Source organism: Betta splendens, chromosome 16 (genome assembly GCF_900634795.4).
Source record: "Betta splendens chromosome 16, fBetSpl5.4, whole genome shotgun sequence".
NCBI lineage: Eukaryota > Metazoa > Chordata > Actinopteri > Anabantiformes > Osphronemidae > Betta > Betta splendens.
In genome coordinates, this window is record NC_040896.2 from 20,777,861 (window position 1) to 20,805,841 (window position 27,981).

The 27,981-nt window shown below is 41.0% G+C and overlaps 1 protein-coding gene across 11 annotated transcripts; it reads left to right on the forward strand.

The window, feature by feature from the left end:
* The first annotated feature begins 653 nt into the window (after positions 1-653).
* Positions 654-27,822, forward strand: ubr5 (ubiquitin protein ligase E3 component n-recognin 5). 11 transcript variants are annotated; one of them, XM_055502850.1, is made up of 59 exons: positions 654-891; positions 3,154-3,198; positions 3,305-3,386; positions 3,495-3,571; positions 4,987-5,106; positions 5,847-6,120; positions 6,284-6,443; positions 6,618-6,767; positions 7,384-7,595; positions 7,784-7,900; positions 8,033-8,143; positions 8,234-8,388; positions 8,582-8,699; positions 8,825-9,009; positions 9,140-9,249; positions 9,676-9,788; positions 9,927-10,073; positions 10,168-10,279; positions 10,544-10,698; positions 10,788-10,985; positions 11,205-11,415; positions 11,492-11,618; positions 12,185-12,336; positions 12,704-12,799; positions 12,909-13,032; positions 13,154-13,251; positions 13,612-13,769; positions 14,104-14,195; positions 14,290-14,436; positions 14,567-14,685; positions 14,842-14,968; positions 15,107-15,236; positions 15,402-15,562; positions 15,659-15,898; positions 16,083-16,206; positions 16,713-16,824; positions 16,929-17,060; positions 17,412-17,444; positions 18,035-18,292; positions 18,419-18,681; positions 18,864-19,075; positions 19,216-19,449; positions 20,350-20,423; positions 20,515-20,687; positions 21,236-21,385; positions 21,715-21,935; positions 22,207-22,327; positions 22,721-23,093; positions 23,231-23,318; positions 23,401-23,545; positions 23,699-23,829; positions 23,938-23,998; positions 24,193-24,374; positions 24,521-24,605; positions 24,701-24,856; positions 25,127-25,240; positions 26,647-26,791; positions 26,874-26,959; positions 27,075-27,822. In XM_055502850.1, the coding sequence occupies exons 1-59, from the start codon at positions 830-832 to the stop codon at positions 27,285-27,287; spliced, it is 8,571 nt and encodes a 2,856-aa protein (XP_055358825.1). In that variant the 5' UTR covers positions 654-829; the 3' UTR covers positions 27,288-27,822. The 11 variants fall into 11 exon arrangements, with proteins under 11 accessions (XP_055358825.1, XP_055358827.1, XP_055358829.1 ...); XM_055502852.1 differs by having other exon boundaries at positions 24,196-24,374; XM_055502854.1 differs by having other exon boundaries at positions 22,721-23,066.
* The last annotated feature ends 159 nt before the right edge of the window (positions 27,823-27,981 follow it).

The following is a 27,981-nucleotide window of genomic DNA, read 5'->3' on the forward strand; positions in this document are numbered from 1 at the left end:
ACAAAAAGCCCAACACAAACACACTTCTACTTCTATTCCCTTACAAGAGCTCAACTTTGAGTTGGGTTAGTGTTAAATATTATTATTTTTCTTCATTCCCTCAGTGGTGCTGAATGGCAAATGCCAGATTTTACGGTATAGTGAGTCTTGTTCAGTCCCTGTGATTTATACTCACTTCCTGTGGCAGTATGAAATTGATGATTCATACTTTTATATCATGCATTGCCATGTAGTATAATTTATCTATATCAAACATTGGTGGTTGCGGCTGCCATACACTCTTATTCATAACTGAAATGGAATAAATAAAGAAACATGAGACAATGGCGTATTTTGTTAAAATAACGTGGGTTGTTTACTGGTGACGAATCGCGCTTGTATTTTGATCCTTTTTTGTCCTAGTAACAACCCACAGTGCGTATGTTTAACCTTTTTATGAAATACTACAGTAGCTGAGCGGTTAATTACTGCATTTACTTGAAAAGGCAAATGAGAATATGGTAGTGAAAACAAAGACTCGGGAGCGTAACGTGTAGTAATTCCGATGACATTCGTCCTGTCTTTCTTCTGGCAGCCAATCACGTCCCGTTTAACACATTTCCTGTTTGCAGTCCGGGTCCAACCAGCGGATCGGTTGCATGTGCACTAATCAACACACGGAGAAGAAGCTTGGTAGAGTTAAGATGGCGGCATGTGGGTGAGGAGGCTGGGATCGGAACTCGAGGTTTTTCGCCATTAAACGATTCCTATGAGTCCATACATTCTCTAGTCGAACGAATACTAACTCCCACGTCTTTCGCACATTTGTGTGTGATTTTGGATTGACCCCATGACGTCTATACACTTCGTTGTTCACCCGTTGCCCGGGACCGAGGATCAGCTCAATGACAGGTATTTTGTTGCGGGCCGTGGAAAAGAAGTATTAAAATCAATACCAACGTACAGGGCGTTGTATTCGGTATTTAAGGTTTTGTGTGTGAACGATGTTGACATTGTCATCTGTGTACAGTCGAGTTTTAACTATTTAAATGACCCCCCAGGGTTGAAACGAGGCCCGGCATCTCTAACAATTCTCGTTAGCATTCTGCTACCTAAACATTCGCTCCAGTTCTAAATGCTAGCCCGTTAACTGGCTATCGCGCGTCTAGCTAACGTTATCGTTAGCAGGCTGTTTCCTCGGTTGTCTGGAAGGATTGGCTCACAGTCAAAGTTGAGATAGACAATGCGGGTTGGGGGATGGGTAAAAGAGAGGGAAATAAAGGTCATAAAACGTAACGTGGCTGTGAATGTAAACGTTATTTTGCATACCTTCTCCTAAACGGTCTCTTGGCGTGTGTCGGTGTTTGTTTTGTGTGCGTCTCGCTGATTATTACGATCAATGAAGTAACCAAGCTAACGTCAGCTAACTGGCTGCTAGTTGCTAACGCTAGCATGCTAAGTCGCCACCACTCTCTTTGCAAAGCCAAATATTTGCATTCGTTTTTGTGCCAGGGTGTTGTTGTATGTTTATTTGAGCAAAAATCTACCTGAAAGTGTAAAGATTTGGCCCAATTTTTCTCTTTAAACATTGTGTGCGGAGATAAATATCTAAAATATGCAGCGAGGCACAGTTAGCTACGTAGCATTCACATTAATCCTGTTATCGACTTTCATTACGAGCTTCGCCGGGGCTTTTAAAGTACGATGCATATGGAATTTTCAGGATTAAAATGATCGCCACAACATCTAAATAATATCAAGCCTTACCCGAATTCTCACTTACATGTATACTACATACGCGCACAGTAAATTAAATTTCACATCACACTTGCTTGTGTCGCCTGACGTGCTGCATGTATCACATTGCATTTAATGGGGTTTCGTAGTCAGTGCTTTTAAGAAATGTCCACGTAGATGTGTGTGCGACCTGTATTTTAGCAGAGCACGTGATTTATGCTAAACCTATTTATATCACCCATAGAGATCGAACTGATTAATGAGTTGTTCTACTTAAAGACAAGAGCTTGAGAAGTCAGTGTGTTTTTAGAATGACCTTGTGGGCGAGAGCTGCATATAGGCTTATAGTACTTTTCTGGACGCCGATGTAATGTCTAAACATGGGGACAGCCATGTGGCTTTAAATTGAAGTGTAGCTCAGATAATTCTGCCGGCTTTTTTTTTTTGAAACATTTTGTTTGTATTAAGGACAAATAAGAGGCATGTTTTGTCCCTCCTTGTGCAAGCATACCATTGCAAGCTGTAGTCACCATGTGCTGTCGAGAGGCCCCAAACCTCTGTTACCCATGTAGGAACTTGCAGTTGTCAGAGCAGATAAGTGTTTCTGTTTAGCGTTGTCCAGCTTGGCTTGTTAAAAGTGGTTGCCTTGCATGAACATCCAGTCAGATTTCCTCAACCAAAATGCCAGTGGGTTGTTTGACCTAACTGCTATCTGCATAGGCACATTAAGTTAGCACAGCAGAGTAGTAAATGGCTCTTCCTGCAGTGAAATGTAAATGTTATGTTTTTGCTGTGCCTTAGAGGGACTGACTGATAAATTTAGGTTTCTTTCTGTACGTGATGGTGCTATGTTAGGTTACCGCATGAATGACCTGGATGCTTTGTAGGTTATTTTCTCGTCTACTCTAGTTGTACTGATGAACTATTGGTCCACTAGTGATGAGCTGGAGATGAAATTTAAAACTTGAATTTGCTCAGTTTGAGTAGTTTACTATTCTATCTTTTTTGGTGTGACCATATGTTTTATGAAGCTGTTCAGTGCTAGGCGCACCATCTGAAACATGTAAATTTGGAAATAATTGGGCATGGAATAATGTCAAACCGTGGTAATACACATTATTGTTGGGTTTTGAATATTTTAAGGTTTGTGCAGGAACTGAATATTCTCTTACTCTATGACATGCACTCTTATTTATAGTCACATTTTTTATGCTCTAAGGGTTACAGTTTATGTTGATAAGATCAAACATAAGGTTTTTACTAAAAATGCTTTAAATTATTTAACATGACTTTATTTTTTGTTAGGCTGATTATTTCTGTAATGTGATATGACTCATGTTTTACAGTCTTTCTGTGAACTTGAGATTTTTAAATAACACAAGTTAACTTGATTATTTGTTTTTATTTGCATTAATGTGGTGTTTGTCTTCTCGTTAGGCTCCGGGAGGTCTCTGAAAAACTCAACAAATACAGTTATAACAGGTGAGTCCATTAAAATTGTTGTTTCAGGCTGCTATGCACAACAACACATCAGTTGTTCATTCAGGTTATTATCTTACCTGCGTTTTTGCTTGTTTTTGTTCCACAGTCATCCAAACCTTAGTTTGCTTGAGCAGGCAACCTTGAAACAGTGTGTTGTAGGTCCAAATCATGCTGGATTTCTTCTTGAGGTAAAGCTGTAATACTAGTATTGTCTATAGAGCGTATATACATTAAGATTAACTGTTAATCATTTTGTGAATTGTATGACATGCAAATCTTCTATTCTTCTTTCCTAGGATGGACGTGTGTGTAGAATCAGCTTTGCTGTACAGCCTGATCGCCTGGAGCTCAGCAAACCGGATGGCAGTGATGGGTGAGAGAGACTCTCTGGCGTGATCTGTCCCGGAAACTGCTTTAGCTTTGGCTCAGACTTGGAAAACAGAGAGCTTTTGGAGATGTCCAGTTCAAGATGCTCAAACATGCTTAGGCTTATTGATGGCATTTGTTGTGATTTGAATTGCATCTTTGTATTTGTGAAAAAGGGGATTTAATCATGGTTTTACTTATTATTTACTCATTTACATATTTTTAGTTTGTACTCAAGATTTCCGTCGTTCAAGAGTGAAACGCATCTGAATGCACTGCACTAAATATCTTTTGTTAGGCGCCTTCAATGTGTGACAGATGCGTCCTTGTGCTTTTTTTTGTATTTTTTCCAGTGATTGCTTTCAAAGGAAATTTTCATAGTTGCTCTACATTGTCACTGTTTTTCTCAATTTAAACATTACATTTTATTTTGGGGAAATTAATCTTTAAACCAAAATACAAACGCAGTCCCCCAATTGATTGCATGGCCAGTTGAAAGCCTGTATCCTCAGTGCTTCTCTGTGGTTACTTTTTTTTTCTCAGTGGGAAGACCTTTTTTTTGTGAATGGCTCATTGATTGGTTGTTGATGTCTTTGCCAGCAGAACAACATCCAACAGTGGTTTAAGAGTTTAAGGCCCCTCTAGCTGTTAAATATGCATGTGAAATGGCTTTTAAATTGCAGAGTTTCCTGCTCCAAAGTTTACTGCAGAACACAAGTATTTTTCTGTGCCACAGAATTGCAGAAGATGATGAAATGTTTCCAATGCATAGCTTTTCAGTCAGCACCTTTTGTGGATTTCTGAGTTTGGCAGCTTTACTTTGTGTTTGTCATCGGCTTTATATTTTAGATAGATAAGTTAGATAAGATAAGTTGAATGGCATTTTTTAAGCTAATGTATTTGCCTTTTCTGTGCAGTAATAATGTGCATGCTTGCTTCTGTATGTTGTCTTTGTGTGCTCTGTTAACACAATTCTAATTGTGAAACTACCTAAATTTTTTGTCAGCATCAAATTATTAGTAAAATTCGTTAGTTACCACAACTAAACACCATCCACACAAGTGGCTGAATCATTTTGTTTTTGTCAAGTTTGACAACATTGTAGTAAAGTACTATATGTTAAAAAGGCTTTACAAGAAAATACATCTTGAAATAGGAGAAAGCAGTTGCAGCCCTAAAATCCCAAGAACCTTTTAAAAGGAAAGTCTTGAAGGAGGAAAGAGTTGCAGCCAATTCTGATTCCCAAGGGTGTTGCCATGCTAGTCTCCAAAATACTTGTCCTGTTTCACAGTGTACTATTAAAAAAATCTGAACTAACATACCTGGAATAAATTTAGTGTCTGTTATCCCAGGTAATAAAGTATTTTGGTCCTTCTTGGACTTGTGTAGCTTTGTAACTGATCTCCCATCTTTTGTTTCCAGTTCAAAGTTGAGCAGTGGTTCAGGGACAGGAAGGAGCTCCAGGCCAGGCAGGACTAGTGATCCGCCCTGGTTCCTGTCTGGTTCTGACACACTGGGCAGACTGGCAGGCAACACCCTTGGGTAAGTTCTGGCAGGGTTGACAAAGTCCAATGAAAGTCAGTGTTCTCAGCATTGTACTGATACCACAGACGTTTCAGTTCCCCGCAGGGTTCAGTGTCCTACCTTGTGAGATGATAGAACTGTAGTGCAATGTAAAATTAGTGTATGTTAATGGCACACACAATTGTTTCTTTGCCTTTCAGTACTTTCATATTGTTTTAGGCATTGTGACCGCTGCGTTTTTTTTTTTTTTCCAAAATACACAACTCGGCTCTAAAATAATGTTTGAAGTGGACAGGGAGCAGCGTGGATAATGTGACTAGTCTGACTGTGCAGCCTCATTTGGCTGCTAAAACCACCAGGTTGTATTAGTGTTATGGTTGGTTAGTGTGTTGTCATGGGTCCTGATATTAAAGTTGTTCAGAACCAAGAGATATCCACAACTCCCTTACAATATCCCTGTGCAGTTTCACATTGATATTGTAATGAAAAGACACTTTAAACCACCACCAATCATATTTATTAATACCATTTGTAAATTTAGAGGTATACTCATGTTAAATTATTTCTGTGCATACTGCCTACATTTGACAAAGATTATTAGGCAATATTAATAATCTCTCTAAATGTAGCAGATTCAAAACCTTCTCACTGTGTGATCACGAAAACTAAATCCCCCAGACGTGTGTTGAGTCTGCTCTTTTAGTGAATTGGTGTTTTGACAGTTGTGTCTTACCATGGCATTGCACTGTACATAACAGGAGTCGCTGGAGTTCTGGTGTAAATGGAGGCAGTGGAGGAGGTGGAAGTGGAGGAGGAGCAGGCGGAGGTGGAGCAGGAGGTGGCAGCAGTGGAGGCGGAGGGGGAGGTGGTGGAAGTGGAGGAACATCGGGCAGGTCGTCAACAGCAGCTCGTGATTCTCGCCGACAGACCAGGGTGATTCGTACAGGAAGAGACCGAGGCTCAGGCCTTCTTGGTAGCCAGCCACAGCCAGTCATACCAGCTTCAGTCATCCCTGAAGAACTTATTACTCAGGTAAAAAATTTAGAACATATTTGCATATTGTGTGCACAGTTAAACTAGTAACAGTAGTAATAAGTTGGTACAATAAAATATTGAATATGTATTCATGTTCTATGTTGCTTTCCTTTTCTATATATTCTTATTTATCTATGTTGCTCTTGACACCTAATCCCAGGCCCAGGTAGTCCTGCAAGGGAAGTCCAGAAGTGTGATCATTAGGGAGCTCCAGAGGACCAACCTCGACGTCAACCTTGCAGTAAACAATCTGCTGAGCCGAGATGATGAGGATGGAGATGATGGAGATGATACAGCTAGCGAGTCCTACCTCCCTGGAGGTGTGTGGAAAAATAAAACTATAGATATAGATACAATTTAAAATTTAGGTTCACCTGCAATGCAACGCTTGAATTACAAATAGGCCTTAAAGAGTTGTACAACATTGAAATGATTTGTGAACACAGATTTTTCTTCCAAAATTTTGAGTCCTTTTGTGCATTTCTTTAATGCAGAAGACTTAATGTCCCTGTTGGATGCAGACATTCACTCAGCCCATCCCAGTGTGATCATTGATGCTGATGCCATGTTCTCTGAGGACATAAGTTACTTCGGCTACCCATCTTTTAGACGCTCATCACTGTCTCGCCTGGGATCCTCCAGAGGTAACTCGACAACACACCTCTGACTAGTGAAGGGAAGGCAGGTTGTTAAGACGCTTTGATGGCATCACCGGTAAAAGTTTTCCTTTTTGTAGGGCTCAAGCTTTAATTGGTGTTAATAATTCTAAAAGGTGACTTTAGTTAAATGGACACTAAATGCTAAATGGCTTGTTTCCTTGGGACATTTTCACTTTAGTCTGCTTAGCCAGTTATGTAATGGGAATTTTTGGTGTCACAGGCTATACATGTTTGATGTTATATGGTGCATGGGTGTAGTGCATATTGTGAGCTCTCTGAGAAAGGCCCGGTAGGCTCATGACTCTTAATAGGGACCCTTTAAGGCAGTCTATTCTGAAACTCTATCTAGTCCTCTTGTAGATCATATGCATGCTTTCTTTCTGTCTATCCACTTCCTCTTCTACGTTTTTAATTTATGAGCGTGCAAACTGACTTACGCATCAGTATAATTTACTCCCACTTAAACTTAAACTGCAATTTTGATTTGCATAACAACAATTCTAAAGACTATCTCTCTGTCTATTCTTAAAATTATGTTGACGGGTCTTTCCCAGAGAGTGGCTTACTTCTATCCCACTGGTGTGACCTTATTGCATACCAGTTCTCCTTCTTCCCTTAGAGCGCGACTCAGAGTTGTTGCGTGAACGTGAGTCTGTGTTGCGGTTGCGCGAGCGCCGGTGGCTGGATGGAGCCTCTTTTGATACAGAGCGAGGCTCTACCAGTCGCGAAGGTGAGCCTAGCCTGGACAAGAAGAGCATTCCTGTCCAAAGCCCTGTCTCCCTGGGTGAGGAGCTCCAGTGGTGGCCTGAAAAGGTAGGAGCATAGGCAGTTTGTTGACTTCTAAAGTATAGAAATACTTGAACCCTCTAGTGTGACATTGCAGTTTATGATCTTGAATTCTATGACTCTTAATCAAATTCTGACTGGTCCACTAGAAGAAAATTTAATTCAGCATCTAGATTTAAATATCTTTTAACCAAAATATAAATATCCCTTTTCAGGATGGAGTGAAATTTGTGAGTATTGGAGCCATGTTCTCAGAGCTTGTGGCTGTCAGCTCCAAAGGAGAGCTTTATCAGTGGAAGTGGAATGAACCTGAACCCTACAGGAATGCACAGGTGCAGATTTCAATCAATTAAGTTACCAAATGGATTGTCGTATTGGATGCCATATTGTTTTACTTAATGGTGGTTAGACACTAGTGGTTTATTATAGTTAGTACAGGTAATGATATTTTCCTTCTGCCTCAGAATCCTTCCATTCATCACCCTCGTGTATCCTTCTTGGGCTTGGCAAATGAGAAAATCACCTTATTGTCTGCCAATAGCATCAGAGCTACTGTAGCTACAGAGACCAATAAGGTAAATTATGACTGCTCACCTTGACTTATGAATGTACAGTATAGCTTCTTTGCCATTTTTCATTGTATTGATCATGTATGTTTGATATAGGTGGCAACCTGGGTGGATGACACACTGAGCTCAGTGGCATCCAAACTAGAGCACAGTGCTCAGGCTTTTCCTGAGCTGCAAGGTGAACGTATGGTGTCACTGCATTGTTGTGCACTGTACACATGTGCACAGCTGGAGAGTAGCCTCTACTGGTGGTAAGGTTTTTTTCTTCTTTATCAACCTTTTTCAAATAGAACAAAAACATTTTCTCATGAATGTCATCATAGAACATCATTATTTTACTAAGAAAATTACATTTCAAATTAAATCAGCTGTTTGTTTTTTCTGTCTTTGTTGGGGAAAATATGAACTCCATGCATTAAAACTTTATTTTTTCTTTGTCTGCAGGGGTGTTGTGCCTTTTAGTCAACGAAAAAAGATGCTTGAAAAGGCCAGAGCCAAGAACAAAAAGCCAAAGTCTAGTGCTGGCATCTCCTCTATACCCAACATCACTGTGGGAACACAGGTAAGATGTGCACTATTGTATTTTTTTCTAGTTAGATTTGTCATGTTGGGGACTTGTAACTCCTGTAGTTACTGAAAATGGTTGTTTTAAATATTTATTTTCTTGTTCCGTTTTCATTTCACCAGGTATGCTTAAGAAATAACCCCCTCTACCATGCTGGTGCTGTGGCCTTTTCTGTCAGTGCTGGGATTCCCAAAGTGGGTGTCCTGCTGGAGTCTGTCTGGAACATGAATGATAGCTGCAGGTTCCAGCTACGCTCTCCGGAGAGTCTTAAGAACATGGAGAAGACAACTAAAACCCAGGAAATCAAGTCGGTATCATTTTATTTAGCACTAACCTGTCTACTGCTGTTTTTTTGCTAGATTTACACTTAACAGATGTAGCTGTGCTAAAACTCAAAACCCCCAAAATTCATTTTACTACTTTGTTTTGCCCCCTAGGACTGAAAGCAAACCAGAGCTGGTGAAGACAGAGATGGGTCCTCCACCCTCCCCAGCATCTACCTGCAGTGATACCTCTTCAATTGCTAGCAGTGCCTCCCTACCGTACAGTATGTCAGCTTTTCTCTTGTTGTCTCTCCCTCTTCAATATCTGGCTCTCTCAGCAGCCCCCTTTTCTCTATCTTCCAGGCACAGAACCAATTTTTTTCTCATTATGTGCTCTCATTAGGCCTCTGACTTTGAAACAGATGGTGCATAGGCTTTTATCACTATTTCCACTCCTGCTCTCCTGTAAAGGAAATGTAGCTAGCACACAGTGTTAGTGTGGTGATTCAGGTTGACTCCATCTGAAGCATGCAGTTAGCTGCCAGTATTTTTCACTAATACACACACTTTACTCCTGCTCAATTTATTTTATGCCTCTAAACACTGGTAATGGCATATTCAAATCAGACAACCTATTATTAATATTATTATTATTATTACTAGTACTTTATCAAAGGACTAACTTGTGAGGTATGCTCTATTACTTGCAGAGCGAAGGCGTTCTACTCCAGCTCCCAAAGAGGAAGAAAAGGTGAATGAGGAGCAGTGGCCTCTCAGGGAGGTGGTGTTTGTGGAAGATGTTAAAAATGTTCCAGTGGGAAAGGTGGGTTCTTTTTGAATAACTGTAGCACACACAAGAATTGCGGTTGTGCATAACTTTAAAAAATAATGCCTGTTGTCTTTGTTTTTGTGTACTGACTGTTGTGTTCTGTTTCAAAATGTCCTTCATATTCCATCCTAGGTGCTTAAAGTGGATGGTGCATATGTTGCTGTGAAGTTTCCAGGAGCGTCAAGCAGCATGAGCAACCAGAGCACAGCTGCTCCCACTGACTCAGATCCGTCATCACTGTTGCAGGACTGTAGACTTCTTAGAATAGATGAGCTGCAGGTAAAGACATTAGCTGAAATAATTAAGATGATCCACTATTGTTTAAATTCTTAATATTTTCAAAATAAATCTGTTTTATATCTGTTCCTGACAGGTGGTCAAAACTGGTGGGACTCCTAAAGTCCCAGACTGTTTTCAGCGAACACCCAAAAAGCTTTGGATCCCAGAAAAGGCAGAGATTCTGGCTGTGAATGTTGACTCCAAAGGTGAGTCGTGTGTGTGTGTGTGTGTGTGTGTGTGTGTGTGTGTGTGTGTGTGTGTGTGTGTGTGTGTGTGTGTGTGTGTGTGTGTGTGTGTGTGTGTGTGTGTGTGTGTGTGTGTGTGTGTGTGTGTGTGTGTGTGTGTGTGTGTGTGTGTGTGTGTGTGTGTGTGTGTGTGTGTGTGTGTGTGTGTGTGTGAGTGTGAGAATATATAAATAATATTTTATTACTTTTTTTTTTTCTTTTCTCAATCATCTCTGTATCTTCCAGGAGTCCACGCAGTGCTGAAAACTGGTAGCTGGGTAAGATACTGTATCTTTGACCTGGCCACAGGCAAGGCAGAGCAGGAGAATAACTTTCCTACTAGTAATCTGGCCTTTTTGGGACAAAGTGAGCGCAATGTGGCTATCTTTACTGCCGGACAGGTAAGATGAATATGATAAAATGCAACATGTAACGCACGTAGGTATGCACAGGATTTTGTACCATTTTTGAAACATGTTTTGTTTTCTAGGAATCTCCTATCATCCTTAGAGATGGAAATGGCACAATCTACCCTATGGCTAAAGACTGCATGGGTGGAATCCGGGATCCTGATTGGTTGGACCTGCCACCAATAAACAGCCTGGGAATGGGGGTGCACTCTCTGGCTAATCTTCCCTCCAACTCCACCATTAAAAAGAAAGCTGCTATTATTATAATGGCTGTTGAGGTAAAATACTAATATCATGCCTTGGGGTGTAAAATGACCATTACCCACTTGTTTTTCCAATTTACTCTTTGACTAATGGCAGTATTATGTAAGTTGGTTCTATAACAGTCTTCTCCTACTGTTAGGCAAAGAAAAAAACTCTGTGCCAGGTTTGGGTCTTTCTCAAACTGAAACCTTTGAGAGGTCATCATCAGTAATCATTCTCTCTCTTTATTTCAGAAACAGACACTGATGCAGCATGTCCTTCGTTGTGACTATGAGGCCTGTCGCCAGTACTTGGTCAACCTTGAGCAGCCATTTCTGTTGGATCAAGGCAGTCAGGCTCTTGGAGCACTTCTGGGCCACCGTTGTGATGGAAACCGCAATATTCTTCATGCTGCTGTCTCTGTGTGCTTTCCTGTTAGTAACAAGGAGACCAAAGAGGAGGAAGGTAAGCTGGTGTTAAGGTGCCTGGTTTGTCTGTTTTTGTCTGATCCATGCTAAGTCACCATGCCGTTGAATTTCAGAAGCAGAGAGGTCGGAGAGAAATACATTTGCGGAGCGTCTGTCTGCTGTGGAGGCAATTGCCAATGCCATCTCTGTGGTTTCAAGCAATAGTTCTGGGAATAGGACCGGCTCCTCCAGCAGTAGAGGGTATATGACCAGCTCATTTTACATATTTCACTATACATGCTTTGCTTTAGGAGAGAGGCGAGTTACTTGGCATTTTATTCTGAGTAACATCCTGTAGGAAAATGTGTTTGTACGTGCATTACTTTCTGATAGATGGTACCCAATTTAATTCTGTGTTAATCATGCTACAAAACCTTTGAATTTTCTACTCTGTGGTACAGCCCGCAATCAGCATGAAAATGAATTTTTGGTCTCTGTGTGAGAGAACTTGTGGTAGCAGGGGATCTGGGCAAAAATAGGACTCTCAGCTGCATGGTTGGCCAGAAATGAACTAAGGGCCAGCCTACAGTAGGATACAGAAAGGGAGCAAGTGAGGATAAGCGGGAGCACTGTAGCACTTGGGTTTAGGCAGGCACATAGAGGAAGACTAGAAGAGGGTGTGTTGATTTTACTTATGTTCAAACTTTATAGTTATACATTTCTAAAACATCTATTTTTGAAAAAGTGAAAAGACTGAAGACCAAAAGACTTGTATGCCACAATATTTTGTAATGGCAAAAATCATGTTTATCTTTTGTCATCCATAGTCTTCGTCTGAGAGAGATGATGCGAAGGTCTCTACGAGCAGCAGGCCTTGGTCGTCATGAGTCTGGCCCATCATCCAGTGACCACCAGGATCCAGTGTCACCACCTATTGCCCCACCAAGCTGGGTCCCTGACCCTCCACCAATGGACCCTGGTGAGTGCATTGTCATAAGGCTGTAGAATGCATAAGCAAAGTCTGCATTCTGTTTAGCCTTACAGTGTTAACTAACAGCATCAGTCTGTAATTTAAACGTACAAATTCAATGGGTGCATAGACACAAGAGTACAGGGTGGCAGGTAAATACAGAACAGAAACCATGCAAGTCCTGCCTAAATACAGTATCGATTGTAATGATTGGATGGCAAATCGGACTAATTAATACAACGCAGAGAGTTTATCCTAAATTTGCCACTTCCTGAATCCTAAAATTTGACTTTTGTAGTGATGTTCTGGCAGAGTTGGTCAATTTTCCAGCATCAGCATACATTGTTTTTTTGTTTTGTTTTTTTAATATCCACAGATGGTGACATTGACTTTATTCTAGCACCAGCTGTGGGCTCACTCACAACTGCCTCCACAGGGACCAGTCAAGGACCCAGCACCTCCACTATACCAGGTATAAACTCTATTAATTTTTATGGTTTTTGTTTAGTGGAATTGTTTTACATTTCCTGCTCACATTTGTTTTGGAATTAACAGTTGTCTGTGATTGTTATTGTTCACAGGGCCATCAACTGAGCCATCTGTGGTTGAATCTAAAGACAGGAAGGCCAACGCCCATCTGATTCTAAAGCTGATGTGTGATAGCGTTGTTCTGAGGCCACACTTACGGGAACTGCTCTCTGCAAAGTACCAGTTGTTTTTTTCCTTAACTATTACTATATTCACACATACTGTGCACATATTGCTCAGTGGTTATTTCACTTAGGTTCCTTCTAAAGTGCAAATGCAAATTGTTGCTTTTTCACAGGGATGCACGTGGGATGACCCCATTCATGCTAGCTGTCAGCGGGAGAGCCTACCCAGCAGCCATCACTGTTTTAGAGGCTGCTCAAAAAATGGCCAAGGGTCAGTCAAGTTATTTAATTTATAGGTGCCTTTCATGTCACCCCAGGTTACTGTACAGGTAATAGCGAAAGAAGAATTACAATAAGTTTAAGCAATATAGGTCATAAAAAATGCTTAATTACAATCAAATAAATTGCATATGTACAGTGGTCACTGCATAAAAAGTGTCTATCGTGACCTGTTTATTATGACTTTATTTTCATTGCTTTGGTAACAGTTGGGACAATTGAGGTCATCCAGGAGTTATGTGAATCATGACCTAGTTTGCTGCTCTGCTTACAAAAGCAAACTATTATTTTGTAACATGCTCTCCTCCTTGTTCTTTTGTTTTCCTTTCTTCCTCAAATGTTTTAAACACAGTGGGAGACCCAGGCATTGCCGAGAAGGAGGATGCAGATTCTGTGTTCATGGAAATGATTTGCCCATCGGGGACCAATCCAGATGACTCCCCTCTGTATGTTCTCTGCTGCAATGACACCTGCAGCTTTACTTGGACTGGAGCAGAGCACATTAACCAGGTTAGGCCTAAAGGTTATGGTTACTTAATAATTTATAACAAGTGGCTTTGAAGTTGTTGTCCGCACCGATTTATAAGCCGCACAACTGTACATTGTAACACGCGATATTTACAATACACTGAAACACACTACACAAAGATTTTTTTGTTACTTTTAATTAGCTGTATCATAGCAGGTTAAGAAAATAAAAATTACACCAGCGTACCACAGCAGTAATTAGCCACCATCTACCAAAAATTTTAAAGATTTGCTTTTATGATGCAATTCATTAAAATATTTCTGAACCACTTACACACCTTTTTATTCTTTGTTTTCACTTTAACTTTGTATGTAGGATATCTTTGAGTGCCGCACTTGTGGTTTGCTGGAGTCACTCTGCTGCTGTACTGAGTGTGCAAGGGTGTGTCACAAAGGACACGACTGCAAGTAAGTCCTACATATGGTCACTCCCTTATTTATTTTTCCTCTACACTTCATCTCCAGTTGTCTGATCATCATTTTGCCTCATGTTTAATCTCAGGCTGAAGAGGACCTCTCCCACAGCATACTGTGACTGTTGGGAAAAATGTAAATGTAAGACACTGATTGCTGGCCAAAAGGCAGCTCGTCTCGACCTGCTGTACAGGTTACTCACGACAACTAACCTGGTCACTACACCTAACAGCAGGTAAATGTTTGTATCGATCTATATATCTTCACACAATGTATATTATTTAGTATTGGCATGCTGCTGTTTACAGAGCTTATTTCACATTTTACTAAAAGTGAGCTTTCCTTACTGTTATCTCTTTCTGCAGGGGGGAGCATATATTACTGTTTTTGGTGCAGACTGTTGCAAGACAGAGTGTTGAGCATTGTCAGTACAGACCACCGCGCATCAGAGAAGACAGGAACCGCAAGGCTGCTAATGCAGAAGGTAGCTTTATTTTCTTGTTTCATCCACTTGTACCATCTGCGCAGACTAACGATTTACACATTTTAAATTTTGACATGTTCTGCTGTCATCTTCAGCACTGTGGTTAACACCTTTTGAGAAATGCACCTAATATAATAGTGATATTCTCTTACTCAGATTCTGACATGCCAGACCACGACTTAGAACCTCCACGCTTTGCTCAGCTAGCTCTTGAGAGGGTACTGCAGGATTGGAATGCCTTGAAGTCTATGATAATGTTTGGTTCTCAGGAGAATAAAGACCCGTGAGTATCACTCTATGAAACTATGACTATGAAATGATAACTCAAATGTGAAAACCCCAACAATATCCACACAAGTGCTAAACAGATTTACTCTTCAGGGTTAGATGCTGAGTTTTGTGTTTTTGGTGTATTTCCTAGACTCAGTGCCAGCAGTAGAATTGCCCACCTCCTGCCTGAAGAGCAGGTCTACTTGAATCAGCAGAGTGGCACCATTCGCCTTGACTGTTTTACTCATTGTCTCATTGTCAAATGTGCTCCTGACATCACTGTAAGTCCGATTGGTCTTTCTGTTTCTTGGTGCTTCAGTTTTTCAGAATTACACATGCTTAATAGACAGTAGCATGCCCAGTGCTTTAATTAAAATGTGATTTAACAACCATGAATGCACCCACCTTAGTATATTAATTAATTCTCTATTATTGTGCTCTGATAGTTCATAGACACTTTACTGGGCACACTAGTAAAGGAGCTGCAGAACAAGTACACTCCTGGTCGAAGAGAAGAGGCAGTCAATGTCACCAGGAGGTTCCTGCGCTCTGTTGCCCGAGTGTTTGTTATCCTCAGCGTAGAGATGGCTTCCTCCAAAAAGAAAAAGTAAGAACATAAAGTTTTGATAATTCGTATGAAATAATATAATTTAGAATTGTTACAATATCTCATTCTGTCTTCTCTTTGGTTTTCTACCCATAGTAACTTCATCCCTCAGCCTATAGGAAAGTGTCGTCGAGTTTTCCAGGCCCTGTTGCCCTACGCTGTGGAGGAGCTCTGTAATGTAGCAGAGTCACTGATTGTTCCCGTGCGTATGGGTATTGCAAGACCAACAGCTCCTTTCACTTTGGCCAGTACCAGCATTGATGCCGTTCAGGGCAGTGAGGAGCTGTTCTCTGTTGAACCTCTTCCACCAAGACCTTCACCTGACCAGTCCAACAGGTTGGTTCGTTTTGCCTTTTGGAGAAAGAAATTATACGCAAATATAAATGCTAAAGCAAACGATCTAACCATTTTTGAATCATTGTCAATCACTAGGATTAATAGCAACACCCTAAATGTAAATAATCTGCCTGAGCTTTTTCATTCTCTACATATAAAGACTACTGCCATTATTTTCTTCCAGCTCCAGCCAAACAGCAGCCTCCTATATTATCAGGAACCCCCAGCCTCGACGCAGCAGCCAATCTCAGCCTGTCAGAGGAAGAGACGAGGAGCAAGATGACATTGTATCAGCAGATGTAGAGGAGGTGGGGAACCTCATTATAAAACCATGAAGGACATAACTAATGTTTCAGCGCATGAATGGTGACTGGGACTGATGAACTAATTGCACAATCACCATGTCAGCTTGTAAAAAAATGCACGTGTCAGCTTTACCTATTTTGTTTTTGTGTGCAATTTTAAACTTCTTTCTGTCCCTAACTGAAACATGGCAAATCAGTCACAGTTCAATTAGTGTTGCCAGATTAACTCATGTCACAGTGAATGTAAACGTCATGTTGGAACAGACAACACACAATTTAACGCTGCTACCTAAATTCAGTGTTTGGATTTATTCTGTAGTGTATGTGTTAAATACCCTTTACATGAAATTGTGCAGCCCTGGTTTCTCTGAGTAAAATCCTTTATCGTTGCATATTTACTGTAAAGTCAATGGGTTACATTTAGTTGTTCCATCATAGTGTTGGACAGAATGTGCTGCATTCTACTGTCAACAATTCTTTCTTAGGATCTGATTGCTCTTGTGACTCAGGTTGAGGTTGTAGAGGGAGTAGCAGGAGAGGAAGACCATCATGATGACCAAGAGGAACAGGGAGAAGAAAATGCTGAAGCAGAAGGGCAACATGATGAACACGATGAGGATGGTGAGCCTCAGAATTTGTCCATGTAGTCTACGAAATGTCAGTTTGTGACCCATCTAAACATCTAAACAGAGTGTTGCATCTGCTGATTTTGTTTTTGCTTCTAGGAAGTGACATGGAACTTGATCTGCTGGCAGCAGCGGAGACAGAAAGCGACAGTGAAAGTAACCACAGCAATCAGGATAATGCTAGCGGCCGAAGGAGCGTCGTCACAGCAGCTACTGCTGGCTCTGAAGCAGGTTTGTCGAACAGATGTTTGTAATCTTTTAGTTTACTTTTAGATTTTCATTTGAAAGGGATGAAAATGTTTCATGAGGACTTCAAAGTATTCTTTTTGGTTTTTGTGTCTTGTTGACCTCCTCCCAAAATATCTTAAGGCTCCAACTTCTTACTAAATAGAAATTGTCTTTTTTATTGTCTTGCTGCACTGTGGTGTTTTTTTTTTTGGGTTACAACTAATTTAACCCTTTCAGCATCACTGGTGCTTTACCAGCCAGCATTTTGGGTATTTTTTTATTTTATTTTGGAGAGCAAGTAATAGAGCAGACAAAATTGACCCTGGCTGAATACCCAATGTATTTCATTTGCAGGCAGTAGGGTGTCCTTGGCATTTCCTATTTTTGGTATGAGTTCCTCCTTACTTTAATGCATATACAGATGTTAGGGCAAGAGTGAATTTGCAAAGTGCATACACAGTTTACTGCTGAGAGTTCCTTCAGTTCGTCCCCTTCCTCACCTTTCACTATTATTGTCTTGTTTACCACTAATACAGTTCCTCATCACAAGTGTAACCTTGTTGTTGTTTCACCCAAATAACAAACTAATCAACTTGTAGCTTTTTCGTTGTTTTTTTTTTGTTTAACTATTATTGAGCTTTTATTTTTTTTTTTAGAATAATTAGTACAATTGAGATCTGAGTTTGATCTCTAAAGTTTCCATTAAACTTAAATTTCAAAAACTGAAAATAAAAATATTTTAGCACAAGTTGATCAACAGAGAGCGCAGCTGTTGTTTTGACTTGACGCTTAAGTGTTCTCACCGTCATATCAGTGTTGTTTGGCCTTGTAGTGGTTTGATTCACTAACCTGCACTCCTGCTTGGATAAATCTGATGTGAAATTCAAAAGAGAAGGAGATGATGGATACTGAAGCCATTAAGCACATCTGCTTTGTCTTTGTCCTTATCACTTGTCGTTTTCTTTCTCTTTTTAAAGGTGCGAGCAGTGTCCCCGCCTTCTTTTCAGAGGATGACTCGCAGTCTAATGACTCCAGTGACTCTGAGAGCAGCAGCAGTCAGAGCGATGACGTCGACCAGGAAACATTCCTTTTGGATGAGCCCCTGGAAAGGACAACTAGCACTTCCCAGGCCAACAGTGCAGCTCAGGCTCCTCGCTCCATGCAGTGGGCTGTAAGAAACACCCCGAGCCAACGGGCCACTGGAACCGCCGCCTCTAGCTCTTCAACACCAGCTGGTCAGTGACATTTGAAAATGTGTACAACAATATTAGGGCTGAAATAATTAAATTAATTGAGGTATCGAACACTATATTAGCTGATAGCTGCAGCCCTAAAGTAATATTACCTGATCTTTTTCACAGCAAGCTCCACAGGCCTTATATACATCGACCCTACCAACCTGCGTCGTTCCAGTGCAATCAGTTCAAGTGCTGCAGCTGCAGCACTGGAGGCGAGCAACTCCAGTAGCTACCTGACGTCTGCCAGCAGTCTGGCCCGGGCCTATAGCATTGTCATCAGGCAGATTTCAGACCTCATGAGTTTGATTCCCAAGTACAACCATCTAGTGTATTCGCAGTACCCTGCTGCCGTAAAACTCACTTATCAAGATGCTGTCAACCTCCAGGTAAGCAGCAGTGCCATCATGGGTTATGATATTATACTACATTAGTTCCTTCATTACTAATATTGTAATAGCGTTCTGTCAAGAGACTGAATGAAATGACAGACCATCTGCTTAGTACTAGACAAAAAGAATCACATTATTTTTATTTAGACAAAACTGATGATATTTGTTTGTCGAACCAGAACTATGTTGAAGAAAAGCTTATTCCCACCTGGAACTGGATGGTGTCCATCATGGATTCCACTGAAGCCCAGCTGCGATATGGCTCAGCCCTGTCCTCTGCAGGAGACCCTGGTCACCCCAGTCATCCCCTCCACGCCTCTCAGCATTCAGCACGCAGGGAACGTATGACTGCCCGGGAGGAAGCTAGTCTCCGCACTCTCGAAGGACGCAGGTAGGGGAACAACCTAAACATTGAGATTCAAGTAAATTTGAAGGAACTACTTTAAAATAGAACTTTTATTCCGTATCCAGTTTAAAACTGAGGTGTGCATTGGAAAAAAAATGTTTTTTTTTGTTTTGTCTTTGTGTCAGGAGGGCAGCCACCCTGCTGACAGCTCGCCAGGGCATGATGTCTGCACGTGGCGATTTCTTGAACTACGCCCTATCGCTGATGCGTTCCCACAACGATGAGCATTCCGACGTGCTTCCTGTGCTGGATGTGTGCTCACTGAAGCACGTAGCCTATGTCTTTCAGGCTCTGATTTACTGGATCAAGGCCATGAACCAGCAGACCACACTGGATACGCCACAGATGGATAGAAAAAGGTAACATAAAGTTGCTGGGCAACAATTAAAAACCCTAACCATGAATTTTCTGCGATTAATCACGATTAACGCATTAATATGAGAAGCATTCATCAACAAATTCAAAATTAGTATATTGCACATTTTTATTTTAAAACTACTACTCTCCGGTGAGAGCAACAATTGGTGCACCTTGTAACTCCTCTCCTTTCATACAACTCGTGTATTCTTTCTGTGATGGTGCATCGAGGGAGGCTCACGAGTGCTGTCGTTCGTTTGTTGCAATTCCAATGACTTGGCCTGCAGTTTGTAGCTAACCACTTAGCTATGGCATTTGTTAGCTTGCCTTGCTTTTGTTTATACTTCTCCCACACGCTACATCCAATGTACATCCAAAGTCTCCCTCCACTGTTTTAGGTCGGGAATTGCTGGCATCAACAGTGTGTATTGCATTTAAGTGAAACCTCAGACTCAAAGTACTACGGTGTGATTTGGCTGATTCAGGATCAGCTTTACCTTGGCTACAAATTACTTGTTTCCACAAACCCCCCTATTCTGAAGAGCTTTAAATTGATGATGTCCATATAAGACACCTTTGCCTTAATTTATCTGTCCCCACCAGCTTTGCTGCGGTGGTCTTAGGCTCTGATTGATTGAGATGCGTATCTCAGGCCATTGCTGATCAACAGCCAGCTCCTCCTGTGACCCTCCATTTGTCTGTAACAGTATTAAGAGCCAATGAGCAACAGACCTTCCAAATATTAATAATAAAAAAACAAACTGCATTAACGTGCATTGTCGGCGTTAACGTGCCCAGCAATGCTGGAAATGCTGCCTTTAGATTGGGAGTAAAAAGTCATTGTTCTCACTTTAATTTGCTTAAAATATACAATGAGTCACTACTTTTCCCCACATTTGTAGGAATCGGGAGATCTTGGAACTTGGTTTGGACAATGAAGATTCTGAACATGAGAATGATGAAGATACCAATCAAAGTAAGTCTAAACTGTCTTTTCATAAGCAGTCTATCATATTCTGATAATGTTTGTTTGAGCACCAACAGCTGTTTTTTCTGCTACACCTTAGGCTCAACCCTGCAGGACAAGGATGAGGACCCAGTTCCAGCAGAAACGGGTCAAAACCACCCCTTCTTCCGTCGCTCTGACTCAATGACCTTTCTGGGTTGCATCCCACCTAACCCCTTTGATGTTCCCTTGGCTGAAGCAATTCCACTGGCAGACCAGCCCCACCTTTTGCAGGTCAGAGTTTTAACAATTTGGGCACATTCGTTTCCAAGCAACTATAAACTGTTTTTGGGGAGAAAATGGTTGTTAAGAGTGCTAAAACAGCAGGAGAATGAATTTAGATTTTTAGCAATATCCTCTAGTGTTGTACTACTGATATCATTGAAAGTTGACAGTGTAGCCTGTAGCCACATTGCTCCTGTTCATCTGTAGCACTGGTCTGGTTGCATTGTTTCACACACAATTTTTACCCGTTTCGACTCCTGACAGTGGCAAGTAAATGGTGAATTATTACTGCTGGTGTTGGAGGAAAAGCAAATCAAAGGTTTAAAGCACTCTGGTGATTAAGATTAGTAATATGGATGTCAGAGAGAGATCACATTGTTGCTCATGTTGGTTGGTTATCTTATTAAAAACACAACAATGTTATTAGTCTGATAAAGCTACCTTTGTGTAGAATAAGTGGAAGTGATCTGAGGAGGATGAGCAAAGCAAATAAACTCTTTCTTTTTGATAAATAACAGCCAAACTTTGGACTTCAATTAACTCTTTATGTATCACAGCCCAATGCCAGGAAGGAGGATCTGTTTGGTCGTCCCTCCCAGGGCTTGTATTCCTCCTCATACATGGCAACCAAGGGCCTGGCTGAGGCAAGCATGGACAGGAACTGCCTGGAGGTAAACATGGGCTCCTCTCTACCCTCTTCCTCTCAGGTATACCACCCCTCTTCAATAGACTAATGTGCTGGCAGCTGTGTTTTACTGTCTACATATAACAAACACCAGTGAAAATGTCAAGTGACTACCTCAGTACCCGTAAATACTATCCGTAATACACAATTCATTATTTTCACCACATTTTAAAAGCTCTGGTAATAATAGACTGTAGATATACAAAATGTTTTTTTTGCCACCTTTCATTTAGTTTTAGATATGAGACCATAGCCTGTATTTATGCCCTTTTATCATCACACTGCCATGATTTTAAAATTCACAACTGATCATATTACTAAAGACCAACTCCTTTTTGAACCCTACTTAAGCAGATCTTGCCCACTAAGATGTCTTACTCGGCCAATTTAAAAAATGTCATGAGTATGGAAACTGGCCAGCGAAGCACTGAGAACCAGTTGCTATCAGAGCAGGAGCTGGAGGGTTCAAAGCCAGGGCCTTCACCCCACGACCTTGCTGCCCAGCTGAAGAGTAGCCTTCTTGCTGAGATTGGCCTTACCGAAAGTGATGGTCCTCCTCTCCCATCATTTAGGTAAGCGCCTACTCTATTTTAACACTAGCATGCCTGGATTTTTTTGAGCTGGTTAAGTTAAAATTACTCTTGGACATGAGTAAATGTAGAGGCATTGAATACTTTATAATCTTGTTTTGGATGTGTTCCTAGAGGCTGCTGACAGTATAGACAAGTGATTTACAATCCTAATTTAATCACCTTGAAAGCCTAAAATCCCTTATGTTTTAATGAACTACTGTCATATTTAAAGGGTTCAAACATCTATCCTGTGTGTCTTCCCCCTGTGCAGACCTCACTGTAGTTTCATGGGCATGATGATCTCACATGATATGCTACTCGGCCGTTGGCGTCTGTCATTGGAACTCTTCGGTCGTGTCTTTATGGAAGATGTGGGAGCTGAGCCTGGATCGGTGCGTTTCCAGCTCAACAGTCAATGGTCTTTTATTAAAATAAAAAGTCACTGAATATCACTGTTCCTTTTGCACCCTTTATAAAAGTATATTGGTAATGTAGGGCCCATTTTAAACTTTTTTAAATGCTTTTTTTAATATGTTAGTCTTTTCACAAAAAAGAAAAAGTCTTTGTGATGGTAGTTCCATCTATATCAAAGTGCTAGCAATTGACTTGAACCAATATTTAATTTTAGGTGAGCTTCTTTCATTGGCCAACATGACGCGCTAAAACCAACATGTTAGCATTCTATCACAAAATTTCAACATGTTTTAGTAGTTGGTGGCAGTTTAGGTAGACACTAGGCTTTGGAACGAGGTTCACTTTGTTTGCTTTTTCGCTTTTCATCGCAGATTCTCACAGAGTTGGGTGGCTTTGAGGTTAAGGAATCCAAGTTCCGGCGAGAGATGGAAAAGCTAAGGAACCTTCAGTCCCGTGACCTAGCCCTTGAAGTAGACAGAGACCGGGACCAGCTAATACAGCAGACTATGCGCCAGCTCAATACGCACTTCGGCAGGCGCTGCACAACCACGCCCATGGCTGTGCACAGAGTGAAGGTTACGTTTAAGGATGAGCCAGGCGAGGGCAGTGGTGTGGCTCGGAGCTTCTATACAGCGATCGCCCTGGCCCTCCTCTCCAACGACAAGCTGCCCAACCTGGACTGTGTTCAGAGTGTTAGCAAGGGCATGCAGGCCAGCAGTACGTGTCATCACGATTACAATTCAAGTATGACAATACATAGAAACTATACTGTTGATTTTATGTTCTAAAGTACGTTTCTGATGCCAAAAGAATTTTTTTCAGATTAAAAAAAACATGGTTTGATTACCACTTAAAAAAACATGTTGTGTTTGTTTTTGTAGATTTAATGCAGCGATTGAGAAACAGAGACAGGGAAAGAGAGAGGAGAAGTGGTGGGCTTCGAGCGGGATCTCGGAGAGATCGAGACAGGTAAAATCCATTTTAATATTTCGTCATTATAAACAGGGGTTTTATTTGTGTGGGGGCTTAAACAAATGTTTATTATCTGCAGGGACTCGAGGAGGCAGCTCTCGATAGACACCAGGCCCTTCAGGCCTTCATCAGAAGGTAACCCTAGTGATGAGCCAGACCCTTTGCCTGCGCACAGACAAGCCCTAGGAGAAAGGCTCTACCCACGTGTACATGCAATGCAACCGGTAATTTTTAAAAAAAAGCTCCTTCAGTGCAATTTTATGCAGTTCTATGCTTGTTGAAAAATCCAATATTTTGAAAATTAACTTCTCATATTTCCTTGATTTGTTCAGACCTCGTTTTTCTTGACCCTGGTTTTTCTCCTTGCGTCTCCTCAGGCATTTGCCAGTAAAATCACAGGCATGTTGCTGGAGTTGTCCCCTGCACAACTGCTGCTGCTGCTGGCCAGTGAAGATTCTCTCAGAGCCAGAGTAGAAGAGGCTATGGAGCTCCTTATTGCACATGGAAGGTAAAATATACAGATAGTCAAATGGCCATAGGTGTGAACTGTAAAAGACAATGTTTAACTGAAATTAACTTAAATGAGATATTAACTGTGTTTGTTTTGTCTTGCCAGAGAAAATGGTGCTGACAGCATACTGGACCTTGGTCTCCTGGAAGCTCCGGAGAAAGCACAAGTAGACATGTTTCTGTTTCCCCTTTTTACTGTCCCACTATATAATGGCTAATTTTCATTAATGGGTAGACTGAGCGAGGGACAAGATTATGTAATAGTTTTTTTTTTTTTAACCTTAAACACAACTAAATGGATCTGCACGTTTGCCCTTTGCCTTATTTAACATCACTCTCCTTCCTTTGTGTGTGGTTGTAGCAGCAGGAGAACCGCAAGCGTCATGGTACAACCCGCAGCGTAGTGGACATGGAGCTGGACGATCCCGATGATGGCGATGACAACGCTCCGCTCTTCTACCAACCAGGCAAACGAGGGTTCTACTCTCCACGGCCTGGCAAGAACACAGAGGCCAGACTCAACTGTTTCCGTAACATCGGCAGGTAATGGGTCATTTTGTTGGTTGTGTTAAATACACGTGATATTCTCTTGAAATAAATTTTTAAAATGTTAGGTTAAGCAGTATCAGAGTAGTAAATCTAAAGCTCAGGTTCCCTAGAAAACAAAACCAATGTGTTTTTTTTTGCAGAATACTGGGGTTATGTCTTCTGCAGAATGAGCTCTGTCCAATTACGTTAAACAGACATGTCATCAAAGTGCTGCTTGGAAGGAAGGTATGAACCCATGTCTCATGTCATCTTTGTAGACTCTGCTCATGATGTGGGTTTTTTTAAAAAGGGAACTGTAAAATGTATTTTTGTTGCCGCAGGTGAACTGGCACGACTTTGCATTTTTTGACCCAGTCATGTATGAAAGCCTGCGCCAGCTAATCCGCCATTCGCAGGCTGGTGAAGCAGATGCAGTTTTTGCTGCCATGGACCTGGCCTTTGCCATTGACCTCTGCAAAGAGGAGGGCGCCGGACAGGTAACAGAACTGTCATTAGTAGTGCCACACCCAAAATGTGTGACAAATGTTGTTAGGCACCGGTGAGACGCTGTGATTTAAAAGAATGTGAATATATCACGGTGACTGCCTTGTTGTGTTATATTAAAAGATTCTGGTCATTCCACAGAACAATGAGCTTTTACATGATACATGTGTTGATAAATTCATAGAATTGTGATAAAACCATGAATTCAGACTGTCTGAGCACACCTCTAAACAAACATACTGAGCAGTGATTTGTTGTTTCAGGTGGAGCTTCTGTCTGGCGGGGTCAACATGCCAGTGACTCCCCTTAATGTATATGAATACGTGAGGAAGTATGCCGAGTACAGAATGTTGGTGGTGGCTGAGCAGCCTCTCCATGTGAGTAAAATACTATGGACTGTAAATTGTGTAAGACTGTTGATTTTCTGTATTGTCATACATTATTTGGCGTTGCTATGGAGCCTCATTCTTATCCTGAAATGTCAAGAATATGTCAATGTTTAGAATTAATTGTTTGATCTATCCATTTATCCATGAAAAGCTCCACAGACAATAGTGCCTATCACTTTCACATTCTTCAGATGTGAAATCCATTGGTACATAATAGGATAGGATACAACTTTATTAATCCAATTTTTGTTTTTACAGCAGCAGCATGATGAACAAAAAGAAAAGTAAAACAGCAGTAAAAAATTGTGCAAAAGGAAAACAGTAATAATAGTATATGAAAAACGACAGTAATACTAGTAAATACTTGTGTCAAGAATACTTGAAAATACATCAGTAAGTTATGCAGGAAAAAGGTATCAATGTTGTCTCTGTGTAACCTATATATTTACAGTGGCAAACATTGTCATGTTGATGGTGAAGACCTATAACACTGCACAACAATAGATCGTAACAATTATGTGTCACTGCAGAGATATATTGTAGAGTCTGATGTCTGCGGGGAGGAATGACCTGCAGTAGCGCTGCTTCCTGCACTGTGGGTGTAATAGTCTAGCACTGAAGAAGCTGTTCAGATCCGCTACAGCGTGGTGCAGGGGATGGGAGGGGTTCTCCATGATGGATGTTGGTTTAGCCAACATTCTTTGGCCTTAAGCGGCCGATGGAGCGGCCGACGGAGGGATGTAAGCGCTGACTACCAGCACCTGGGAGAACTCCCGTGGGGGGTAGTGCAGCCGAACAGTGACTGCCACCAGCTCAATGTCCCTGCTATAAAACTGTTGTTTAACCGTTATGTGGTCTTGGTTACACCATGTGTCATTTACAAACACCTCTCCCAGCACTCAACTCCAGCTCTCTGCTGGAATCCCAGCATGGAGAAACTCGACTCGTTTAAGAGTCAACAGCTGGTCCCGAATGTAAACAATGGATCTGAGGGTCTCAGAGGCCGGCTCAAAAAGTTGAAAGAAAACCGTGCAAGAGTAATGAAGTTTGTGCCGTTAGTCGAACGACTCCATGTAGATTTACATAAACAAAAATAGGGTGGAAAGAAACATTAAAAAAACGCTTTGCTCTAGATCTTCACCATATATTGCAACTCTTTATATATGCATTTACTCTTGGGCTCTGCAAGTATGGTTCAGTTATGATGCCCTTCATCACATTCAACAATCCCAACTTATCCCATGACTTCTAAATATCAGTCAGATGGTTTTTGTCATTGAATGGGATTTGTTGGCTGTAACAAAAAGACAGAAAATCACTGGCATACAAAACATGTCTGCTTTTTTGTAAACACAATGCTTCTTCAGTCTAATTATGAGTTCTGTGTGTGTTAGGCAATGAGGAAGGGTTTGCTAGATGTTCTTCCTAAGAATGCCCTTGAGGACTTAACTGCTGAGGACTTCAGGCTGCTGGTCAATGGCTGTGGAGAAGTTAATGTCCAGATGCTCATCAGCTTCACCTCCTTTAATGATGAATCTGGTATGGCTCCTGTTTTCTGTATTTACTTACTGAAGATTTAAGTTTTTAAATTATGAGTAAACACTTGATTTTAATCTAACAGGGGAGAATGCAGACAAACTACTGCAGTTTAAACGCTGGTTCTGGTCCATCGTGGAGAAGATGAGCATGACTGAGAGGCAAGATCTGGTAAGTCTTTTTTTTTTTTTTTTTTTTAAAAATGATAGAAATTATAGATAATTATTATAGATCATGTTACATGCTTAGTGCTTTCATTTACATTTTTCACTTTTCTCTTCCTCAGGTGTATTTCTGGACTTCCAGCCCATCCCTTCCAGCCAGCGAGGAGGGTTTTCAGCCGATGCCCTCCATCACCATCCGACCTCCAGATGACCAGCACCTCCCCACAGCCAATACTTGCATTTCACGTCTCTACGTGCCACTTTACTCTTCAAAACAAATACTCAAACAAAAACTCCTGCTAGCCATCAAGACCAAGAATTTTGGTTTTGTGTAGAGGTTCGAGAGTTTAAAAAAAAAAAGAAAAAGAAAGAAAAGACATGTTTACTGTTGTGTAATATTTACTTAGCTTCATTTTTGTAGATTTATTTTTTGTCTATACAATTTTATGAAATTCAACATACTGTCACTATCTCCCCAGGCGGTAATATTTGTTTGTGTTATAAACACAAACAGCTTATTTTTATTTCAGTATTTAGTGTTTTTTTTTCCTTTTGTGTTAATGAAGAAGAGATAAACAGTCCGGAACATTCCTGCATTGGCACTGTAAAATGTCTGCAGCCCACAGCCCTGCTCTATTGGCTTCAATTTTGCTTTCCAGGATTTTGGTTTGACAGAAAGCTGTCTGCCGTAACCCAGCCAAAGATGACAGCAGTAGAAGTATTTAAACGAAAAAACACACTGTGATTATGTTTGTTTTCTTTCCCTAGAAAAGTACTAGTCACTGACAGTTCACTGCTGCCTTTGTGGAAAGTCCTTTTTTCTTGTACAGGGGGAGTAGGGAATTTCAAAATAAACTTGGATGCAAAAGAGTTGTTCTGTGATTATTTTCACTGCTTTGTGTTCGTTTAAAGAAGGTTAAACTAAATTATTGATTAAAGCATTTATCAAAATATAGAGTAGTTTTCATAGTAAAATACTGGATTTCCTTAACCAGCTTCTTTGAACCAATCAATTCAATCTACGTTGCC

Excerpts from the sequence above, each read along its gene's own strand:
- ubr5 (XM_055502850.1), top strand. The coding sequence starts at position 830 with ATGACGTCTATACACTTCGTTGTTCACCCGTTGCCCGGGACCGAGGAT. Across the intron at positions 9,789-9,926 it reads AAAATGTTCCAGTGGGAAAG|GTGCTTAAAGTGGATGGTGC; the intron begins GTGGGTTCTTTT and ends ATTCCATCCTAG. Across the intron at positions 10,280-10,543 it reads TGTGAATGTTGACTCCAAAG|GAGTCCACGCAGTGCTGAAA; the intron begins GTGAGTCGTGTG and ends TGTATCTTCCAG.